Source organism: Larimichthys crocea, chromosome III (assembly GCF_000972845.2).
Source record: "Larimichthys crocea isolate SSNF chromosome III, L_crocea_2.0, whole genome shotgun sequence".
Lineage (NCBI taxonomy): Eukaryota > Metazoa > Chordata > Actinopteri > Sciaenidae > Larimichthys > Larimichthys crocea.
In genome coordinates this window covers 16167305-16187194 of record NC_040013.1, presented here as the reverse complement: position 1 = coordinate 16187194, position 19890 = coordinate 16167305, and the positions used below count along the sequence as shown (strand labels likewise).

Genomic DNA, 19890 nt, shown 5'->3' with positions numbered 1-19890 from the left:
AGACATCATGCATTTGAAAACAAAGGAACTTGGAGGAAAAAAAATGGAGATGAAAGGTTTTTTGGGGCTTTGCCTGTGCCTGAAAATGCCAAACGCTGGACGATATTTGTTTCTAGAAAATCCATTTCACAGCAGGTTACACAAAACCAAAGCTACTTCCAAAAGTGACAGCTCAGGGGCACAGGGTAAACCAACATCGCCCACTGAAAAGGTTCTTAACCAGTAATGGACTGATAAATAGGTTCATTTCTTGTCCTCAGGTGTTCATATCACCATGTACATAAAAGGTATTACAGGCAGTAAGATTGGAATGAGGCTGAATTGAAGTGGTTTGTACCTGCAGATGTCCTGGCTGGAGGGGGAAACTGACGTCCTTGAGAAACTGCATGGAGCGTTGACTGAAGTCGGGCTTCCCGCCTGCAAAACAAAACATTCACAAGAAAATATAACTACAAGAAAAACTACTGTTATTCAACAAACAGAATCTAATCATATTTCTTGTGTCCCCGGGACAGCGGGTCCTGCGTGGTGAGAATTATCAGGTTATCAGTGCCTGAATCTGATCTTCTCAAAAAGAGTGAAAGCACGTCAGGCACTGATGCGCAGGATGATAAAAAGGAAAAACACAATACTGGCAGTTAATCTATCCGATTAAAGTAGTGCCAGGCAAAATCTGTCTCAGTGCGTCACAGATCAGGCAAAACACCGGGCTGCCACGGAGCGAAGCACAGAGGAGACAGGCTGTGAGACAGAGGCAGAGTTATGAGGAATGAGGCTCTGAGAGAAGCACAGCTGGAGGACACGAGGATGTAAACTTGCTGGTCCTCCACAGAGAATCTTTAAACAGATGCACCTGCAGGTACAAGACTGTTATATTAAAAATACCTTCAGTATTATCTATTGTAGCTTTCACTAATATTTATTTTAGACAAACGACATGGTGAGGATTACTAATAAAGTCTTGGGTTTTCTTTATTACAATGTAGGATTTATTTACAGATATTAAGCCACCATTTCAATTGGTTATGATCATATCATACACGTTAAATTTACTACTGAGCTCTTAGAACACGACAGCATCCTTACAACAAAGTCTGACTGGTAAGACTGCCAGAAACACAAGCGGTCAGAAGATCATAGCGGTAGTAAACAAGACAAAAGTTTAGATTAGTAAATTAAGGTAAAAGGGCAATGAGGAAAAAAAGGAAATACTCCAGTTTAGAGGTGTTTAGGCATTATTCCAGGATGATTCTCGCCTTGTAGCCACATTCCTTGAATACCCTATATTTAATGCTTTTGTTTCTGGAGTGGTTCGTTAACAAGTGAAACGAGATACAAACTGCATAAGTCCTTTTACAGTAAGTTAGCTGAATTGATTCCATTAGTTTTGCTACTGGATTTTATTTACATGGAACTGAAAAGTCAGTGATGGATTTGCAGCCATTTTGCCACTGTGTTCTTATCACTCCAGATGCAGTTGTTTTTATCAAGTGATAGTGAAGATATTGTTGCTGTCAAAAAATCCCAATATCTCCAACTTGGACGTCAGAGCCTGACCTGAATGTTTTTTTCCCCTCTGGGCTGTTTGTAATTAGTTTTTGTGATATGATATGAACATGCCATAATCCCCAATAGCAGAGAAAAACTGTGCAAACAGTACGATAGGTCAAAGCTGAACCCGGAAGGTAGTCTGTAAATGTTGAACATAACAGTTTGGGTAATAATTAACCATTCATTTTCTCTTAAATACATATAGCTTTCTAGCAGGAAGCTTGTCTGGCTTCCCTTTTTTGTGCCCTCTGTGTCTTCTTTTGTAGCAACGTTGCAGCATCAATGTTCGTGTTACTGATTTTACTTCACGTTACTGTTTTGCAACTATAATTCTCCTTTAAATAAATAGCTCAGCATTTTTCCTGAGAGTTCTTTGAATTGAAAATTCTTCAATTTTGCTTATAAATGATCTGATTAATTGATGGCACAAATGCCTCATCATCAGTAGCCTCAGATAGATCTTCATTTTCACAAACAAAAAATGTGACACTCTTACATACTTCAGATCACTGGTGATGCTATACAACTATTCCTATTTTGATATTTTGCCAGCAGAACATTGTCAAAAACAAATAGTTTGAGGAATACCAGGCCACTCAGGTCACTAAAGGGTATTTATGAGTTAAGCCAGGCTAGTTGGTATACTTGGTGTATAAATTTTAGAGTGGTATTGACCTTGTAATCTAACTCTGAACAAGAAAGCAAATATGGGTATTTCCCAAAATATTCCTTTAACAATGTATCCAATGTATGTGACAAATACAGACAGACGGGGTAGGATGGGGACAGTCAACAACGTGATCAGATGTTGTTTGGGTTTCTAACAAAAAAGACACAGGGGTGGGTGGGGGAGGGGCTGGTGATTTCAATAAAAAACTAATTACCTATTGATTTTATTTCTAACTAAGGGGAATTTATAGCTCACGGCCTGACACCAATCAATAGAAAATTCAATGTCCGCCTATGCCCTTCAGTCTGGAGAGAAGCAGTGCTGTCTGTGTACAGACAGAAAAACAACCGTCTTCTTTCACTCGCACACAAAGACACAAACATGCATCCCTCTGATTTTCTTTTGTCATTCTTTAAAAGTCCATTCAAGGTTGCAGGTTCACCTAATGTTTTAATTTTGCTTAAATAATTTATTTTCCTGTTTTGGTAGTTAACATTCAGTGCATGCTATTTGGAGCTGCTGCGGATGTCTGGACTATGTATAAATTGAACACAGTTCTAAGAAGTGGGTGGGAGGCAAAAAGGTCACATCAAAAAACAATAAAGCTTTATTATTATTATTTTTTCCTAGCACTATATTTAACTACGTAGGTGGAAAACGCTGCTTCAGCTCTACGACGACGACTGAAAACAAGAAACTGATGAGCTTAGCTAAAGCATCATGTGACTGATGACATTGGATGATATCTTTATTCTTTATTTTAATCTTGCTGTGCAAACATAAAGTTCCAGTGCAGTCTTGCCTCTGTTAATCATTCATGTCATCTCATGTGAGTTGGTCAAAAGATAACCAGCTCCGTCTCTGAGTAGAGTCGAACAACAGTATGAGTAACATAAGAGTTGGGACGCTAATGATTAACGGCCAGTGTGACTCTTCAGTCTGCTCTCTCATTAGTGCCCACTCTTGAAACGAGGACCCTTGATGAGCAAACGAGCGCCTGCGATAATATTTCAACAACTGTGGTAAAACTGTCAGATGGCCTTGACACTTTGAAACTGTAAAAAGAAGTGCATATACACTTTAATTTGTTCATTCAGCTCATGGTTCATTTGACCATTTTGCTCTGACATGCTAATTAGAGTTAAATCACCCGCACATCATATTCTCACTGTATCAACACAGGTCTGTTTATTGTGCTTAGTGAAATTTATCATTATAACTACTTATTTAACCCCTCTTCTTGAGTGCTTAGACATTTCATTCATGCATAAATTACCCTCTTTTCCACTTGTTATATCTTCGTACTGTCTCCAGCTGTACCTGGAAAAAGCTGCAGCTCTCATTTTCTAGCCATCGGGACCTTTTAAAGATTAACCTTTAAAATCTAACACGAACACTGAATCACTGCCTTCCAGTGAGAAGCTTCTAACAAGCTGAACACATCGCCGAACAAACTCTGAACAGACCAGATGTTGACAGGATGTCAGTAGAAAAGCAACAGAGAAAATACACATGAAAAATTCATTATTAACCCTGAAAACGGGGCAAAACAATACACTTATTCTCATCAACATCACTTTGACGGCACACAATCTGAATTTAATACTTTTTAAAAAAAATGTAAAAAATTTTATGTTTGACAAAACAATTCAAGAGGCACTTAGTAGCTTTTTCTTAAGATGTTTAATACATGGACAGTTGTGATGGAGATGTACTGTTGACATGAATGAGATTAAGGGTTGGCAGTACTGCACAAGCTCGTAAGAGAGCCTCGAGTTCGGAGGTCATACATTAACTCTAAAGGAATAGTTTGACATCCTGTTTTCAAAAAGATAATAAAAACTAGTCCATGCATTTGTTATTTCTACGCTGGATTATTGCAACTCTTTATTATCAGGCTGCCCCAATAAATTGTTTAATACTTTATTGTTGATCCAGAATACTGTGGCACGTGTACAGTTAGGAACCAGGATTGGAGATCATATTTCTCCCATTTTAGCTGGTCTGTACAGTCTACCTGTTAAATCCAGAAAAGCAATAAAATCCTTCTCCTCACCTACAAAGCTCTTCAAAGTCAGGCTCCATCATATCTTAAAGAGCTCATAGTACCCTCTCAGATTGCAGGGTTCCCTTGTGGTTCCTATAAAAGTACAACGGGAGCCAGAGCTTTCAGCTATTAAGCTTCTCTTCTGTGGAACCAGCTCCCACTTTGGGTTTGAGAGGCAGACACCATCTCCACATTTAAGAGTAGGCTTAAGATGATCCTTTTTTGATAGAGCTTATAGTTAGGACTGGCTCATGTGAGTTCTTGACCATTCCTTAGTTATGCTGCCATAGGCCTAGACTGCTGGTGGACTTCCTATGATGCACTGAGCTCTTTTCTTCTTCTCTCCCTCTCCATCTGTACACACTCACATCCCATTAATGCATGTTACTAACGTCGCTTCTTCCCCACGGTATGTCTAGGTCAGGTAGGATATCAGGCAAATACTACTGACATTATCATCATTATTAATACAATTAGTCATATTTCTATTACAATTCAGTTGTTATTATTTGTATAATTTCTGCTGTACATATGTGTCTCTCGCTCTCTCTCTCTACCACCCTCTCTAAACTCCACCGGTCACGGCAGATGGCCGTCCACCATGAGCTGGATTGTGCTCTGCCTCTTAAAAGGATGATTTTTCTTGTCACTGTTCCAAAGTACTTTGTCATGGTGGGAATATTTGGGTATAATATAAAAGAGACAGTTGGGACCTGCTCTTTATGGAAAGTGTCATGAGATAACTTCTGTTAATGATTTGGTACGATATAAATAAAATTGAATTGAATTTTGGGAAACACGTTTACTCGCTTTCATACCAAGGGTTAGATGAGACGATTGATACCACTCACGTCTCTGTGTGTTACAGTAACCAGTTAGCGTAGCTCAGCATAAAGACTAGCAACGGGAGGAAACAGCTAGCCTGGGTAAGTTACAGTAACCCCCAGTACTGATTAAACAAGGAAGATATAAAGGGCACATGAAAGACAAAAAGATTTATTTTCCTTTAATAAGATATGCAACACTTTACAAAACTATCACCTCCTCTCACAAGGCAGCGGAAAATTAGACATTAATTAGGGAAAATACACTACAGATGATTATCAGAGATACACAGGGAAGATAAAAACTATGGTTAATGGGAAAGGACTTTGAAGAGAGTAGTGCTGTGTTCATGAAGATGAAGATATCTGATACTGTTACAGCAATGTTGACCAGTACACCTGCACTTTGGGTACAGATGATGTGGTCTCTCAAGACCTCTGTTTGTTGTCTCATGAAACTTTAAAGTACAAAAGTGTGGGCCCTGTCTACAGCTATTACAGAATTGTGACAGAGATTAGCCTTGGTCTTGAGACTGCTTTTTTTGATGGTCCCAGTCTTGGACAAAGAGGACTCTGGATTTTATTTCAAGACCAGTCACGATCACAAGGGATGTCACTATTGTTTCCCATTAATCACCTAATAATGTCTAATTTGTCCTGACAATTATAAACTGAATGTATTTTTACACTTCAGGCAGAAGTAAAAGTTAAACAAATGATTGCGGAAGCGACAAAAAGTTCTTCTACAGTCTGTAGTTATAGAGCAAACACCCGCATGGAACAGAAACTAAAAAGAGGACAGGAGAGTTCAGGTCGAGGTTTAACCACAAGATCACAAGACTGCAGCTGCAAGTTCCTCAAACAAATCAAACTCAGTATTTTATGAAACAGACTTGGTCTCAACCCCTTGAAGTCTTGGTCTTGTCTCGGTCTTGATACACTCTGGTCTTGGTCTTGACTTGGTCTCGGTTTAGGTGGTCTTGACTACAACGCTATAGAACTAACATGATTAGATCGAGACAAATGTAATATGCATACCTTAATAGCTGAGAATCTACAATCCCTTCTGCAGCTGTATTATTTTTTGTCTCTCTTCCATAGGTGTCATTTTACAACTCTGCACACAAACAAACAGTAACAGCATTTTTCACCAAACCAAAGGGCAGCTTAAGCATAAACCCTTTAAAATGAGCAATTCTGCCAGCAATTCAACACACAAACTAAGAAATCTATGATGCGTTCCAAGAAATTAACAATTAACTTCCCTTTCTTCAAAACATTGGCTTGGCTCTCGGAGCCTGGTGTCAACATCAGTGGTCTGCCAAGCAGAACAGACCGGCAGGACCGGTCCCGTAGAGATCTGCAGGACAGACCCGGGTTTTGCACTGCTGGAGCCTGAGATGCTTCCAAAACTGCAGCAGCTTGGATTTTAGGGCACCACCAGATGTCTGGCTGACTATCAACGGCAACCCACAGAGCAGTGGGTCGCTGCGTTGTGCCTTTATGAGGACTGTAATAGTTCAGTTCCTTCCCAAGCAGAGTAGGAGGCATCGCACAGCTCCCTGGCACTGTGCTACAGAGAGAAACGGCTACAGCTAAGCCTCCTGACCTCACAGAGCGGAAAATCAACTCCTGCCAAATAACCAGGCAATCCTGAGCCCACTAAAGCTTTCAGAGCTGCTTTTTATTCTACACTGACCATTCTTTTTTTTAAACAAAAAAAATGACCTTAACTCCACCTTTTTTCATAATTCTCCAGAAAATTTCTTTCTAAGCAGCTTTTGATACACGTCTATCTAATGCCATACCTCTTTATTGCCTCCATCAGTGAGCATGTCACTGTGTAGGGATTATCATCTTTATGAAAGAATTCGCCCCCTGGCTAAATGCCGCAGCTTGTTTTCCTGTTATTATACAAATCTCTCTCTCCTGGCTAGGTGTCTCATGGTAGGTATTACAGTGGGAGTGTTACAAGTAACTGGATACCTAGATAGTAGACATGTCATCCTCAGAAGGGGGAGTGCTGTTCGATTTAAGAAAACACCAATAGTTCAGCGAGAAAAGAAGCAAAGAAACCAAAGTATCGGTTGTCAGTATAAAACTAGTGCAGGTGCTTTGTGAGAGAATGGGCAAATTCTTTGGATGTTTCAGCTTTCACATAGAAATTATCCAACCTGTACAGTCGTGCCAAGCGGGAGATGTTATGAAATATTCCACTCAGGCCGATGCTGTGGTTATTTATGTAGAGAGAGATCTTTTAAGTAGGTCAACAATTGGATACGAGGACATTCATTTTTTATTTCATCTGACACGAGCTGATGTGATTCAGCTTGAATCTCCAACCATGTGAAGCGATGCAGCTTTTGTTTTGGTGTCCTTATTTTTGAGTCCGGCTGTGGTTAATGTGGAAATGAATGAATACAAATAATGTGTCAGTCAAGGTCTTCTATCAAACTGTCATCAGCAGCTTATACAAACAGGACATATGTGTAGATTCAAGTTTTGACCTGCTGTACATTTTACCTGTGATCCACAAAGTGCATTTTCGGGAGCTTCACAACATAAATGAACTTGACCTACATTTTATGTCCTTTCAGCAAAAAAAAGGAACATTTGAGTCACTGCTGCAAATATAGAGAGTGGGGGAACTTTATGTATGCATAAAATAATCTTCTGTCATATCTCTGATCATATTCTGATTCAGGCTGCTTCAAGGGAAAGTGATTTCAGAGAGACCTCTTTAACCGTCTTTGGTTTTAATTGTTAGACCAGTTTGGACTACCTGAGAAGAAGTCCTCTTCGAACTCCGGACAGAGTCTCAGTCACAAGCTGACTCACTCACTTTAACTTGCAGACTTGTACACCCAAAGAACAATTAATACAGATTTAGGAGCTGCCAGTCAGTGGTATTTCCCTTTAGGAAGGAGCAGAACACACCAGCTGGCGGACAGGCTGCTGCTGATTATTAATTAGAGCTGTCAAACTTAAGAGTCTTGTTCATACTTTATGTCAATCACTCCATTACACACACATTTATCAGAAGAATGGTGGTCTAGGTAGGACATTCAATGACAATGCATGGTGTCCACAAAGTAATAAACTCTAAATCAACCCCTCTGTTTATAGACGAGATACCTGGCATTAAGATATCTTGGCCATCTCCCATGTGTTTGTAGTGAGCAAGTATAAGAGAAAGAGAAATGTAGTCACTTACTTTACTCAGTTTTAGAGGAAATCTTCACCATCATGTATTTATATATTCAGTCTTCCTGTTCAAACTAGACTGAATTTTTGAAATTACCAAGATGTTCCGAGCTGATCTGCAAGATCAATATCTGAGCTAAACAGGGTAAATGTAGATTGATCGGTTTCAGCTATTTTAAGCCCCATCAAACTATCAAACCAAGCTATCCTGCCGCAGGAGCTGCAGACTGACACCGCTCTCTCTACTTGTTGGAAAACCATTAAAGAAATAGTTTGACATTTACAGAAATATGCTTCTCCGTCTGTCTGTAAATATGAAGCCAGCAGCTTGTTAGCTTAGTTTAGCATAGAGACTGAAAACAGGGGGGAAACAACAAGCTGGTTCTGTCCTAAAGTAATAAAAGTCACCTAAAAGCACTTTTAAAAAGCAAAAATTGAGTCAAATCTTTAGCTGTATAAGCTTTAAAAATCATAAATCAAAGTTTTATAGGATGTTACTTGTTTTGTTTTTTTTTGTTTTTACATGCATTACTTGGCCAGGACCAGTTACCAGGCAATTAACAGAGACTCAAAGGAAGTTACTGGTTCTGACAAGGAAATGATCTGGCACATAACTTCCCGTAAACACTACATCACACTTCAGTTTTTGCACAGATTAAACAAACAAGAAACAACATGTTAATTAGGTCATTTCAGCAGTGCTGTTTCCAGTCTGTACGCTGAGCTACATTAGCTGGCTGCTGCCTCATATCCAGCTGACAAACAAGCAAGCAAATAAGTAAGTGCATTCCCCAAAATGTGACACTGCTTCTTTAAATTAAAGAAGTGATTAATGCAATTTTTGTTTATGCAAATCAATTCAGCCGTCACTTTTAGTTACCAGTTTTACACCTAAGACACCTAAGCAATAGCAATAGTTAATTATTATCTATCATTATAGAAGATAGAAGTACACTTAAAAGGTTATTACCCAGTTGTAAACATTTTATGTGACAGCCCTAACTTGACACACAAAACAAAAGTGGATGATCTGTTCATTTCTTAGTTTCCCAGTCAGATCAGTGGAGTAGATCAATGGGTTAAACTGGGAATTTGTTTGGTTAGGCTGCTCAGGTTACTTGCCTAAATATACTCTGTTATGAAGCTGTGGTGTTTGGATCTCATTGAATGCTGAATATTAAATACACATTAAATATCAGACTTAATATCGACTTAAATGCGATATATTAAATGACTCAGGGCATTATCAGGTGCATAAAACTTCCATAGCAGCTATTTGAGGGTAATATTGTCTACAGTTCGCATATGACAGCCAGACTTATTTTATGTGTCACATATTTTCATGAATAAATCATTAGTTCCATAAAACAATCAGTGAGTCAGTTTATGCAAAGCACATCGTCTTAGGACACAATATTTATGTTTAACTGCAACTGTAACCATGAAAATTATTGTAGGTATATTCATCACCCGGGGGCAATAACTTTATCTCACGTTTAAAGAGCGAGTGGGTCGTGGAGCACGCATTATTGCTGGACAGGTCCCGTGGTGATGAAGTGACCCTGACATCTATTAGCACGAGTAAAGGGTTTATCCTATAAGAGGCTCAGGAGAACAAGGATTGAAACCCTGGAGTCAGATTTAAAGCAAGCTGTGGCTTTACCTGAGGGAGCGACGGGAGAGGAGAGGGAGGAGAGAGGAGAGAAAAAGAGAAAGAGACAGTGACAAGAGGTTTGTCTGACAGGGAGCCACACTGAGCTGAGGTGCTGAGGTGTAAAGACTCGTCTGTTCTCTGGAGGTTGATCAGAGAGGCAGATCTGATTGGGGCAATGTGATGCGAGAGAGGCAGGTTATCTATCAGCTGCTCTCACTCCACTGCATGTATATCTGTCCTGTCAATCTCTGCCTTCTGCCACAGCTCCCCTTCAATGCCACCCCTCCTGTCTTGATGTTCTCTCTTTTCTCTCTCTGTGGTGGAGGAAGGCCATACATCATTCATTCAAATTCTTCCATTTGTGTGTGCTTTGCTCACCTTTGATATATTGCTGGACCTGCTTGCAGAATGACCCAAGGGCTTTTCATTCTGTAAAGGAAGAAAAGAAAGACAGTTCCAGTGAGTGAAAAACTAGATTCAGAGACAGAAAAGAAATGCTGTTGATCTACACAGGCATTGAGAACTGGCATATATGTCATAATTACTGCCTGCATGACACCTTAATTGTAATGAATTGAGCTTTACAGTGACTAGCTGTTTGACATAACTCACATTTGAAAAAAGAGACGAGACATTTACACGAAGACAAACGGCTAACAAGACTAACAGGTGTAGCGCTTGAGGTGTTTTGAGTTAAACTTCTGCAAATGTGTCGTCTTTTGATAAGCTGATGTGATGCTGGAATACCATTATCATTTTAGTAGACCTGAAGATGGTGCTATGAAAAGTTCAGAGATCACAAAAAGATACTGCAATTCTTCCTGAAGGTAAGCACGAATGTTTGACCTGAATTTAATGGCAATCCATCCAATAGTTGTCAAGACATTTCACTACAATCCAAAAAATGTCAACCTTATGGCCGTGCCTGAGGTAAAGTCAGCAAGGAAACCATGAATGTCTGTGCAAAAGTTTGTGCCAATTCATCAAGTACATAGAGATATTTCATTAGAAACGGTGGGTGGTGTACATTGCCTCTTAAATCATTTCCACATCTTTCTGTTCTCACTTTGGGGCTCACAGTCTGATATTATGGCAGCCTACTGATACAGTATAAGGAAATCTCGTTATGGACTATATGAGAAATTGGGAGGACTGATTCATGGTCTGTCCCCTAACGAGCAAACAATAAAACACAGCAAAGCTACATTTCTCAGCAGTTTGGGGGCCTGCAAACATCTTAAGTCAGTAAATCAACTTCCTTTGGCGTGAGACAAAAGGAGGACAAGCTGATTACATAACACATCCGTCCAAACTCCAAATCGAATGGTGTCACAATACTTGTATCATTACCCAGGGAGTCAAACAGGCCAACGCTGTCAGCAGTCAACACAGTTAAGTTTTGTTTTGAGGCTGTAATGATCTTCGAATCCACTCAGTGTTCTCTGCTTGCATCGTGGACTCAGATAAACAACCACTGGGTCGCATTCAATGTTGGTGTTAAAGCCTTGCGTGATTCCTTAACGAATAATCAATCATAGTTACATAATGCTGAGTTCACACCAGGTCTGACAGAGCTGTAGTGCTTTGGACACAAACAAATCTTTGCAAAGGGAAATCAGCTCTCTGTGTGAGTCTTTGAACAGTCTACTGTAGACATCAAGCACAAAAGTGGACCACACATGGCGGCTTCATGATATAACCAGAATCCAAGAAATCAGCCATGCAGGAATAACACAACCAGACACAAAATTTCAAGCTAAAATCAACTTCAGATATATATAATATTTCATATGAGGTCAAAGTTAAGTTATTCCATCCAATAGCTGTTGATCTTTAACACATGATATGAGTATTTGTTTCTATACAGAGAAAAAAAACAATGAGATATCCAAAATAAAGTCAGAGTATTATGAGAAAAAAGTGTCAAATATTAAAACTCTGCCGCAATAAACGGACGAGAGCAGGTTTGTCTCTTACACGTCAAATGAATGATGTTAACGATGATTTCACCAGTCAGCATCATACCTTATTATGATAGATTAATTAAACCATTTACATGATGTATGAGTCAATACCCAGATCTGTTTTGAAGCAGCAGCACGAGTACACCTTGTTTTGTCCTGCCACCTGAGACAAGAGCTCAGTCATGGCAACAGAAAGTGATTAAAGTGGAATTTATGCAATTTATGTCTTATAGTCTGTTAATATGGTAGCATCGCAACCAGACCTGCACAGTGACACGATCATCACACATATCTCCAGCTTAGGCAAGTGGAAGCATCTTCATGGAAAAGCGAAACAAACCATTTGAAAGCACTCCATTACGTGGATTATTGTCCACACAAACGTTAACGACACTACCGCCGATGGAGCGCAAAGCTGTTTCCATAAATTTTTTTAAAATGGGAAGCATCCTGGAGAAGGAGCAAAGATACTTAGAAGTGAGGGTGGAACAGAGATGATGTGACACTGCAGTCCAAACAAGTTAAAATAACTCTAGGAGGTCAGGGGGCAGGTGGTAACCCAGCCTTGCAGAGAAGGACACCAACAGAGATACGTGAAGACTCAAACACACACACACACACACACACACAAAGACAGGCAGCATATGTCTGTGTGGAAATCTTGACCCTGAGAACTTTCCTCACTTTGTTCAGCAGCAGCCTGAGTGTCACCGCTGCCATCGTTGTCCAAACAGGAAGTGCATTAACCTTGCCACCAGAAACTCATGAACCATGAGCACACACACACACACACACACACACACATCATACCACTAAGAGACTACATAACGTGCTTCCAATTCATAATTACTTTGCGCTTCACTTGTGTGTCCTCGCGGTGACTAGTTGCCATGGTGATACTGTATGTGCCAAGTCTCTCTATCACTCAGTGCTTCACCTCAATCGTCATCCTTATTTTCCTCCAGCCTGACTAAACACCCGAGGACATTTAAACACAAGAAATGCACGCTCTGGACTGTCGTCATCCAGATCCTCCCAGCCATATAGTTTGAGATATGCGATTAAATATTTTAATCACAGGTGTTTTCCTTCACTCGCACTCAAATTCTTGACCTTTAAACTACTGTCACAGCCCTTATTGGGACCAAAGGGCTATGAACTTGTGATCAGTGCAGAGTGCCATTAAAACAGACTTCAGACATCTCTCACATGTCTCACCTCTAATTTCCGACAAGCGTAACTGCAAAGGTTTCCATTATCTGATGAGACAAAGAGCTGACATTTTAAAAAAAGAAAAATTCTGAATAAACATCTTTACACAATTTCCTGTTATTTTGATAAACTAAAATGTCAGCTCTAAGTTTGTGGCTATTATCTCTTATCTGGCTATTCATCTTGTGCTTTAATCTGCAAACCTCTTGTAAGACTTCCTGACTGCAGCAATAGCAAAGTATAGAAAAGAAGACAAAAAAAGGCCCAAAAAACATTGATATTTGTATGTTTTTCCTAATGGTTCTGTAGATATAGACGCTAACTACGGGATCAAAAGCAGTTTGCTATCAAATTCATATCATTACCTCTTCAGTGTCTTTAATACAATGTCACAAAATGGTAAATACAGCTCTCAATGGGTGCAATTTGTCTAGCAAATCAATTGTCAGAATGCTGAAGAGGATAAAAATTCAATTTTGTACAAGAGATGACAGCTGGGGATAACAGGGCACAGCCAAAAGAATAGAACAAATTGATGATCCTTGCCCTTAATCCTGCCTTCTTGGCCAAAAATGGAGTAACAAGTAGATATGACTCAACCCCAGACTGAGGGTTTCTGAGAAATAACAAGGCCACAAATTGACTTTTATAGACAGCAGTGATTAGAGCAGAGAGGCTGCAGATGGATGACAAAAGATGAGAAAGGAAATAGATCAACACCATTTCCATGTGTCCTCTCTTTCTTCCCAACCCCATTTCTCTAAAAATCCTCTCTGTCAAACTGTGTTACCTACAGTACAAGAGCTGGGAGTCACCTTCACTGCCACCATGACTGGAGACTATAAAGGACCTTATTCTCTGGGCTCATGCATAATTCTGATAAAGAAGGTTTCTGGTTTCACAGTCCGTCTGTCTTTCTCCACCTCCTCTGTGGATCTGTTCATAGCCTCAGGCTTTGATAACGCAACTTTCAGACTGGACTCGGAAGACTGGAGGTTGTAAGAAAACGAAGCTTAGGAGAGTATGACAGAGGAGGAGAGGTCATATTCAGAGGGATCGCATGAGTCTTTCAGACCTCTGTTCTCGGGCCCACTGGGAGAAGGGCTCAGCTCGCTTTTTAAGCAAGAATCTCAAAAGATAAAACCTTTGCAAATGTAACCCTGCCTCTTTGAAATGTGTCTCTGTCCTCAGCACCACTTTTTTTCTGAATCCACCATCAGGGCTCATTAGGATGTCAAGGATTTGGGCCTTGTACTTTAACCTAACCTGTACATGCCACAAACCCAAGGGCCAAGTTCAAATCAATTAAGAAAATCGATTGGCAACATCATTTATAAATCAATTGATCACTTTATTTGCTTAATCAAGAAAAAATACCAAATATTTGCTGGTTTCAGAAGAATATACACATACAAAAGTAAAACTATTTTAATTAAATACTGTCGGCTGACTGATTATGAAAAAAACACCTCTGCACCATTTCACATCAGCGTCACGCCACAGGCTGAGCATAAAGCTGGGTTTGCGTTTGAGGTCAACTGCTTCCCAGAATACAAAACCTGAGACCTGCAGTCAGCGAGGCTGCTTACACGCCATCTGCGCTCGCCTATACCAACAACAGTTTCAGCCACAACACAGACGTGAAATGTGATAGGTCGGGGTCACAAATTAGAGCTGCTTGTAAAGCTAGCAAACATCACCTTTTAAGTTCTGAAATATTGAGGCAGTTTTAAAAAGAACAACCTTGTGTAGACAGGTTTGTTTATAAAAGGAAAAAAGTGTTTTGCTCATTATATATCATGCATGTATGTATACTTACATACAAGATATGTATGTTTATGTTGTATTTATTTTCCTAAATTTACCTCATTTATTTTGACTGATCTTTACTTCCTTGAGTATCTCCAGGACTTGCCTGGACGCACTGCATCTGCTCTCCACTGGAGAGACTGATAGTGGTTGTGACACTCATAGAAATAGTAACATCACAAGAGTTTTGTTTTTCCAGCTCTGAACAAACAACAGTAGTGCTCCTTAGCTACAACAAGCTTTTTAGCTGCAGTAGGGCTTCTATCACCATTCCCAGCAAAACCTGTAGAAGGCAACATTTTCGTTGCCTGGAATAATAATCACTTGTAAATGGATCCCAGGAACAAGCTTAAAATACTACAACACGCCTCAAGCTTGGAAACGATGGAGCATCAACCTCTTTCAAGCCATTACAGAGACATAATTAACCAATACGTTCTTCCTCTGCTTTAGAGCAAATCGTTGATCTGCAGCTCCACAATCTAAGGTAATGACCAGCAAGCCATTGTTTCCAGAGGTTAATGGAATCGTACAGAGTAAGAAAACACTGCTTTTGGACTGGTAATTGGAGGGAAATGTGAAAGCATCTTCATTTAGGATGCCAGGAGGCAGAAAAGAGCCAAACCACGGACAGTTTCACACAGCAAAAATTGATTCTGGGGTATTTTAACAAATACCTTGGGAAATGGCCTCCACCCAACACAAACAATGTTTAACAATAGCACTTCTGATCAGTAAATGCACAACATATTTCCAGTGAGCTCTAACACATGAGATGGGTTTGCCCATTTCAGAAATGTTCTTTCCCCGAATCAGCTTCATGCTATGTGTCCCAAACACTGACAGAGAGTTGTTTCATGTGGCAGTTACTCTGTTAAAAAAGGACAAAATAATTCACTTTATCATCTCCTGCTACAAATAACTGACATCGTAACAAGACTCGAAGAGTAGAAGGGAGCGACCAAGAGATTGTAGGATAAAAAGAGACAGAGGAAGAGGCACGAAGTAAGAGACAGAGAAGCTAAATGAATGATAGTTATCAGACAGTGGTAATGAGGGAACTGTCAAAGGAATTAAATCAGTGAAATTAATGGACAGAGGTTTGTGTGTGTGTGTGTGTGTGTGTGTGTGTGTGTGTGTGTAGGTGGGTGGTTTATTAGAAATGACTTTTCACATCTCTCTTTTCCTGTCGTGTTCTTTCTTTGTAAATTCATTACATGTCTACGTGACCTCTGCAAGCTCAACAGCAGTTGCAATTTCTTCATCATCACGGTTCAACGTCCAGCAGCTCACCTACACCTCAGACTTTTACAGCACGAGGGCTGGTTGTTGTGTTCATCCTCTTCTTACGCATACTGCAGTATGTTGGTCAACCCACAGGGTGTTTCTATTGCCATAACAAGCAAGATGAATAAAAACATGTAATATATCAATAAATCATTTGTTAGTATTTACTATTCACGGTGCTCATGCGAGAGAGTCTTCTGTATGTTGTTGAAGGCTCTGCACACCTAAGCTGCCCCCATCGCCTTTTCAGGAGTGTGCAGACTGTTTCCTTGCTGCTAGAGTTCGACCAATTACACCTTTGTCATTCTTATTGATGCATGGAGTGTAGTGTTCTTGTGCAATGGCTGCCTTCGGCCTGAGAAAGGTTTAGTCACCCAGGACAAATTAAAACACCTGCTCTTCAGTCATTTATAGGGTTGAGTGAACTGTTTTATATACAGCAGAATAACATTTGTTCTTCATGTCCCATTTGTCCAATAAACCCTCTCTGATCTGCAGATGTCTGTGTTGCCTGTAGATCAATGGCAGCTTTCACTTGGCATCAACCTGTTAAATGGCTTCACACTGCATGCCAGACTTCACTTTTAGACCGCTGGCAGCACTTTATGGTCTGGTGACAGTAAAACACAAACCTATGCATTGATACACTTCCACATCTTTAATTCAAGATGTCAATGTCATCAATCTGCACCATGGAGAAAAAAAAGTTCTGAAAATTACTTTTCTGGAAACAGCAGCACGCTTAAGCAAACAACCATGAGCACTTTGTTTCCAGTTTAACAGCATAAAGACACTAAATGGAATAAAGCTTGTTGTTCTGCAGGTATGACTACACAGACAGAGGGTTTAGCCTGTGGTAGGCCGCACAGGGCCGTGTTTACATCTGAAGAGCTTTCCCTGAATGGATGGCGTAAGCATAGCATGATCTGCTTAGGGCTAATCATTCTGCCAAATGCAGATCTAAAAATGAGGCCACCCTGCATGCACAAGTTGCTGCAGACAAGACGACTTCCTAGTTTCCTTCCCAGATAGAGATAACAGAGATTCCTCTGCATAGTCAGCTCCTCAGAGGAATCTCTCTCAGAACGCATGAATTAAATGACAACAGTTGCAAGTAAGTCCTTGTAAACGCAGTCTTGTTTAAAATATGACAAACACTGGACAGATATTTGAGAAACAGAGAGATATTTGAGTAAACATTGCATGGACTAGCTCCTCCCTCTTCAAAAAAGGTCACATGCACACATCCTTGCAGGAAAAGAAATATCAAATGTTCCCGACAAAGAGTCCCATCATGAAAGGAAGTTGACCCTTATGTGGTTTCCTACCCCTGTCAATGTCCAGTGGCCACTTAGGGAGGAAATGCAGGCTGGATGTGAGTAGGCAGCCGGGCAGGAGAGCATCACCAGATGAGAAACTATGCACAGTAACAATGCTCAGTGAAGTGCTTGGCTGACCACAGACTTCTAACCAGATCTAGGATAACTCTGACTGGAGGGAGAAATAAAAGAGATGAAGAGATGGATGCAATGCTGTACATGGAGGTCATGCACTTTAGAAAAGGGGAGGAAAAAACATCTATTTCATATTCTAGTTTTCAACAAAGCTATTGAATATTTGGCTAACGTGGCAGTATGGTCTTATTATATATCTTGAGAGCATGTTCTTTTTACACAAAGGCATTAGCTCAGCAAAACTACATCCCCACAGTGTCAGTCTGCAGCATGTGCTTGTGTTTTTCTGTGTGTATCATAAAACCACATCAAACCCGAGGCGACGTGTAAAGTGAAACTGCAGGAAATACCCGCAGACTGTGTTTGCGGGCAAATCTAGAGCTTTTGTGCGCAAATGAGCGCGGCTGTCTGTGCTCTCATCGACAGGATGTGAACTTCCTCCTCCTTTTCTACTGTGTTTGTCTCTCATTCTTCTTCATCACAGGCATAATCGCATCAGTATGTCCAAACAGGATATGGTAGAGAAGAGACAGTGACTATCATATTTGGCGCAGGACCATGTGGACGGTGACCTATTGCGTCTTTGCGTCTAACAAGGCTGTACAGCAGTATTTCAATACCAGAGTCTAATCCAACAACAATGAAAAACTACAGAAAAAGCAGATCTGAGAAAGAAAGTACCAGAGGTTAGTCTTTGGAGATGGACGATGAAAGAAAAGTGAAATATGACAGAGTCACAGGGGGTGACTTTAAGGCTCAGGCTTTATAAAGAGAGCAAGAGACCCACAGATATGGTGAAGTATTTTTGTGACTCTGCAGTGAAGCCACATTTCCTCATTAGCTGCACTTCTGGTCAGACTCCTTCAAATGACAAGAGTCATTATTTATGACTTGTGTGAAAAAGTCAAGCTACAGATAATTAGTTCATATCGCAGTGTCTCCTAATAAGATTGGGTTGCCCTCAGTCCTCCAGTGATCTTTCAATTAAAAGGGTCGCAGAAACAAAGAAAAGCTTTCGGATCTATGAGGTCAACTCAGCAAAGGGAAAGAAGGAGTGAAATATTGATCAATTGACTCAAAGAATCTATCACCGATAACAGTTTGAGGCCTGACTAAAACCAAACATCTTCTTTAAAGCGAGCAGCATTAGCTCTGGCAGCTGCTCGGGATATGAACACACTATTTAAAGTTTAAGAACATTTGAAACAAGTTTCTCTTCTTCATTTTTTTGAAAACAAAACTCCGCATCCAGCTAAATACTAACAGCACGAGTGCTCAGTTCTTGGCACTGTTGGGTGTTAAAACAGTGCTCAGGGGTATTAAACGTGAAGGAAAACAAGAAGCAGAAGATGACGCTGTAAACAGAAGCGTTCTGTGGGCATTTTGCAAAGCACCAAACGAGTGCAACTACAGTGAAAACACACCATGAACACTACTGCAACCACAGTGTAAACACGTGTACATGATACCCTCGGTCTAGCCATCCTCTCCGACCTTCCACGTTTCTCCCTGCATCCCCTCCTCCTCCCCTCTCCAACAGGTTTTAAGCTCCGCCATGACATGTGACTGAATTAATCCCACCCCCCCGTGAGAGCTTTCAGATGTGACACAAAGCTCTGTGATTTGGTGCATCAGTCGATGATGTGATATGCTAAGCTGAGGACCGAGAAGGGAAAATATATTCTTATCAGATCACTCTGCTATAGAGGCCTTTGTGTGGTTTTGTCTGAAATTTCTGCATGCACCTATTAGCAAACAATCACACTCCCCTGAGACGACAGCAGCACACTGCAGAAGCAACTCCCTCTTTGCACTTTCACACCACATGTAGAGTTGGGTGCCAGAAACAAACTCATGATGACAGAGGGGTTAGTGAGTTTGTGGGTGCTGAATCTAACCAGATATGGTATTGTATAATATCCGGTAATTTAGCAATCTATCATTAAACACTGAAAGCATGGAAATAATGAGATTGCTGAACAAAACAACAATTATTTGAAAAAGGAAACATGCAACTCTGTACGCTGCAGTAATGCCGATATAACGGTATGACATGGGACGTTCAGGTTCATGGGTCATATACAGTATTTCGATGCACCCCCGCTCATCATGAACAAAGGGCAGAGGCACAGGAGAAAGTGGGTCAACCTTTCACAATGAAGAGGTGGCAGATGCTCCTCTGAACTGCACAAACATACACTTACAGTACCGTCA

At 40.4% G+C, this 19890-nt stretch overlaps 1 protein-coding gene across 2 annotated transcripts in view; it reads right to left on the bottom strand.

Moving 5' to 3' along the window:
* marchf8 (membrane-associated ring finger (C3HC4) 8) overlaps positions 1–19890 on the bottom strand; it is a 77456-nt gene that overhangs the window by 13925 nt on the left and 43641 nt on the right. For both annotated transcript variants that reach the window (XM_027278501.1, XM_010744807.3), the window contains exons 3-4: positions 10329–10379; positions 338–417 (exon numbers count right to left, since the gene is read on the bottom strand). In XM_027278501.1, the coding sequence (XP_027134302.1) occupies positions 338–417; positions 10329–10379 (131 nt within the window). The remainder of the gene's footprint in view (positions 1–337; positions 418–10328; positions 10380–19890) is intronic.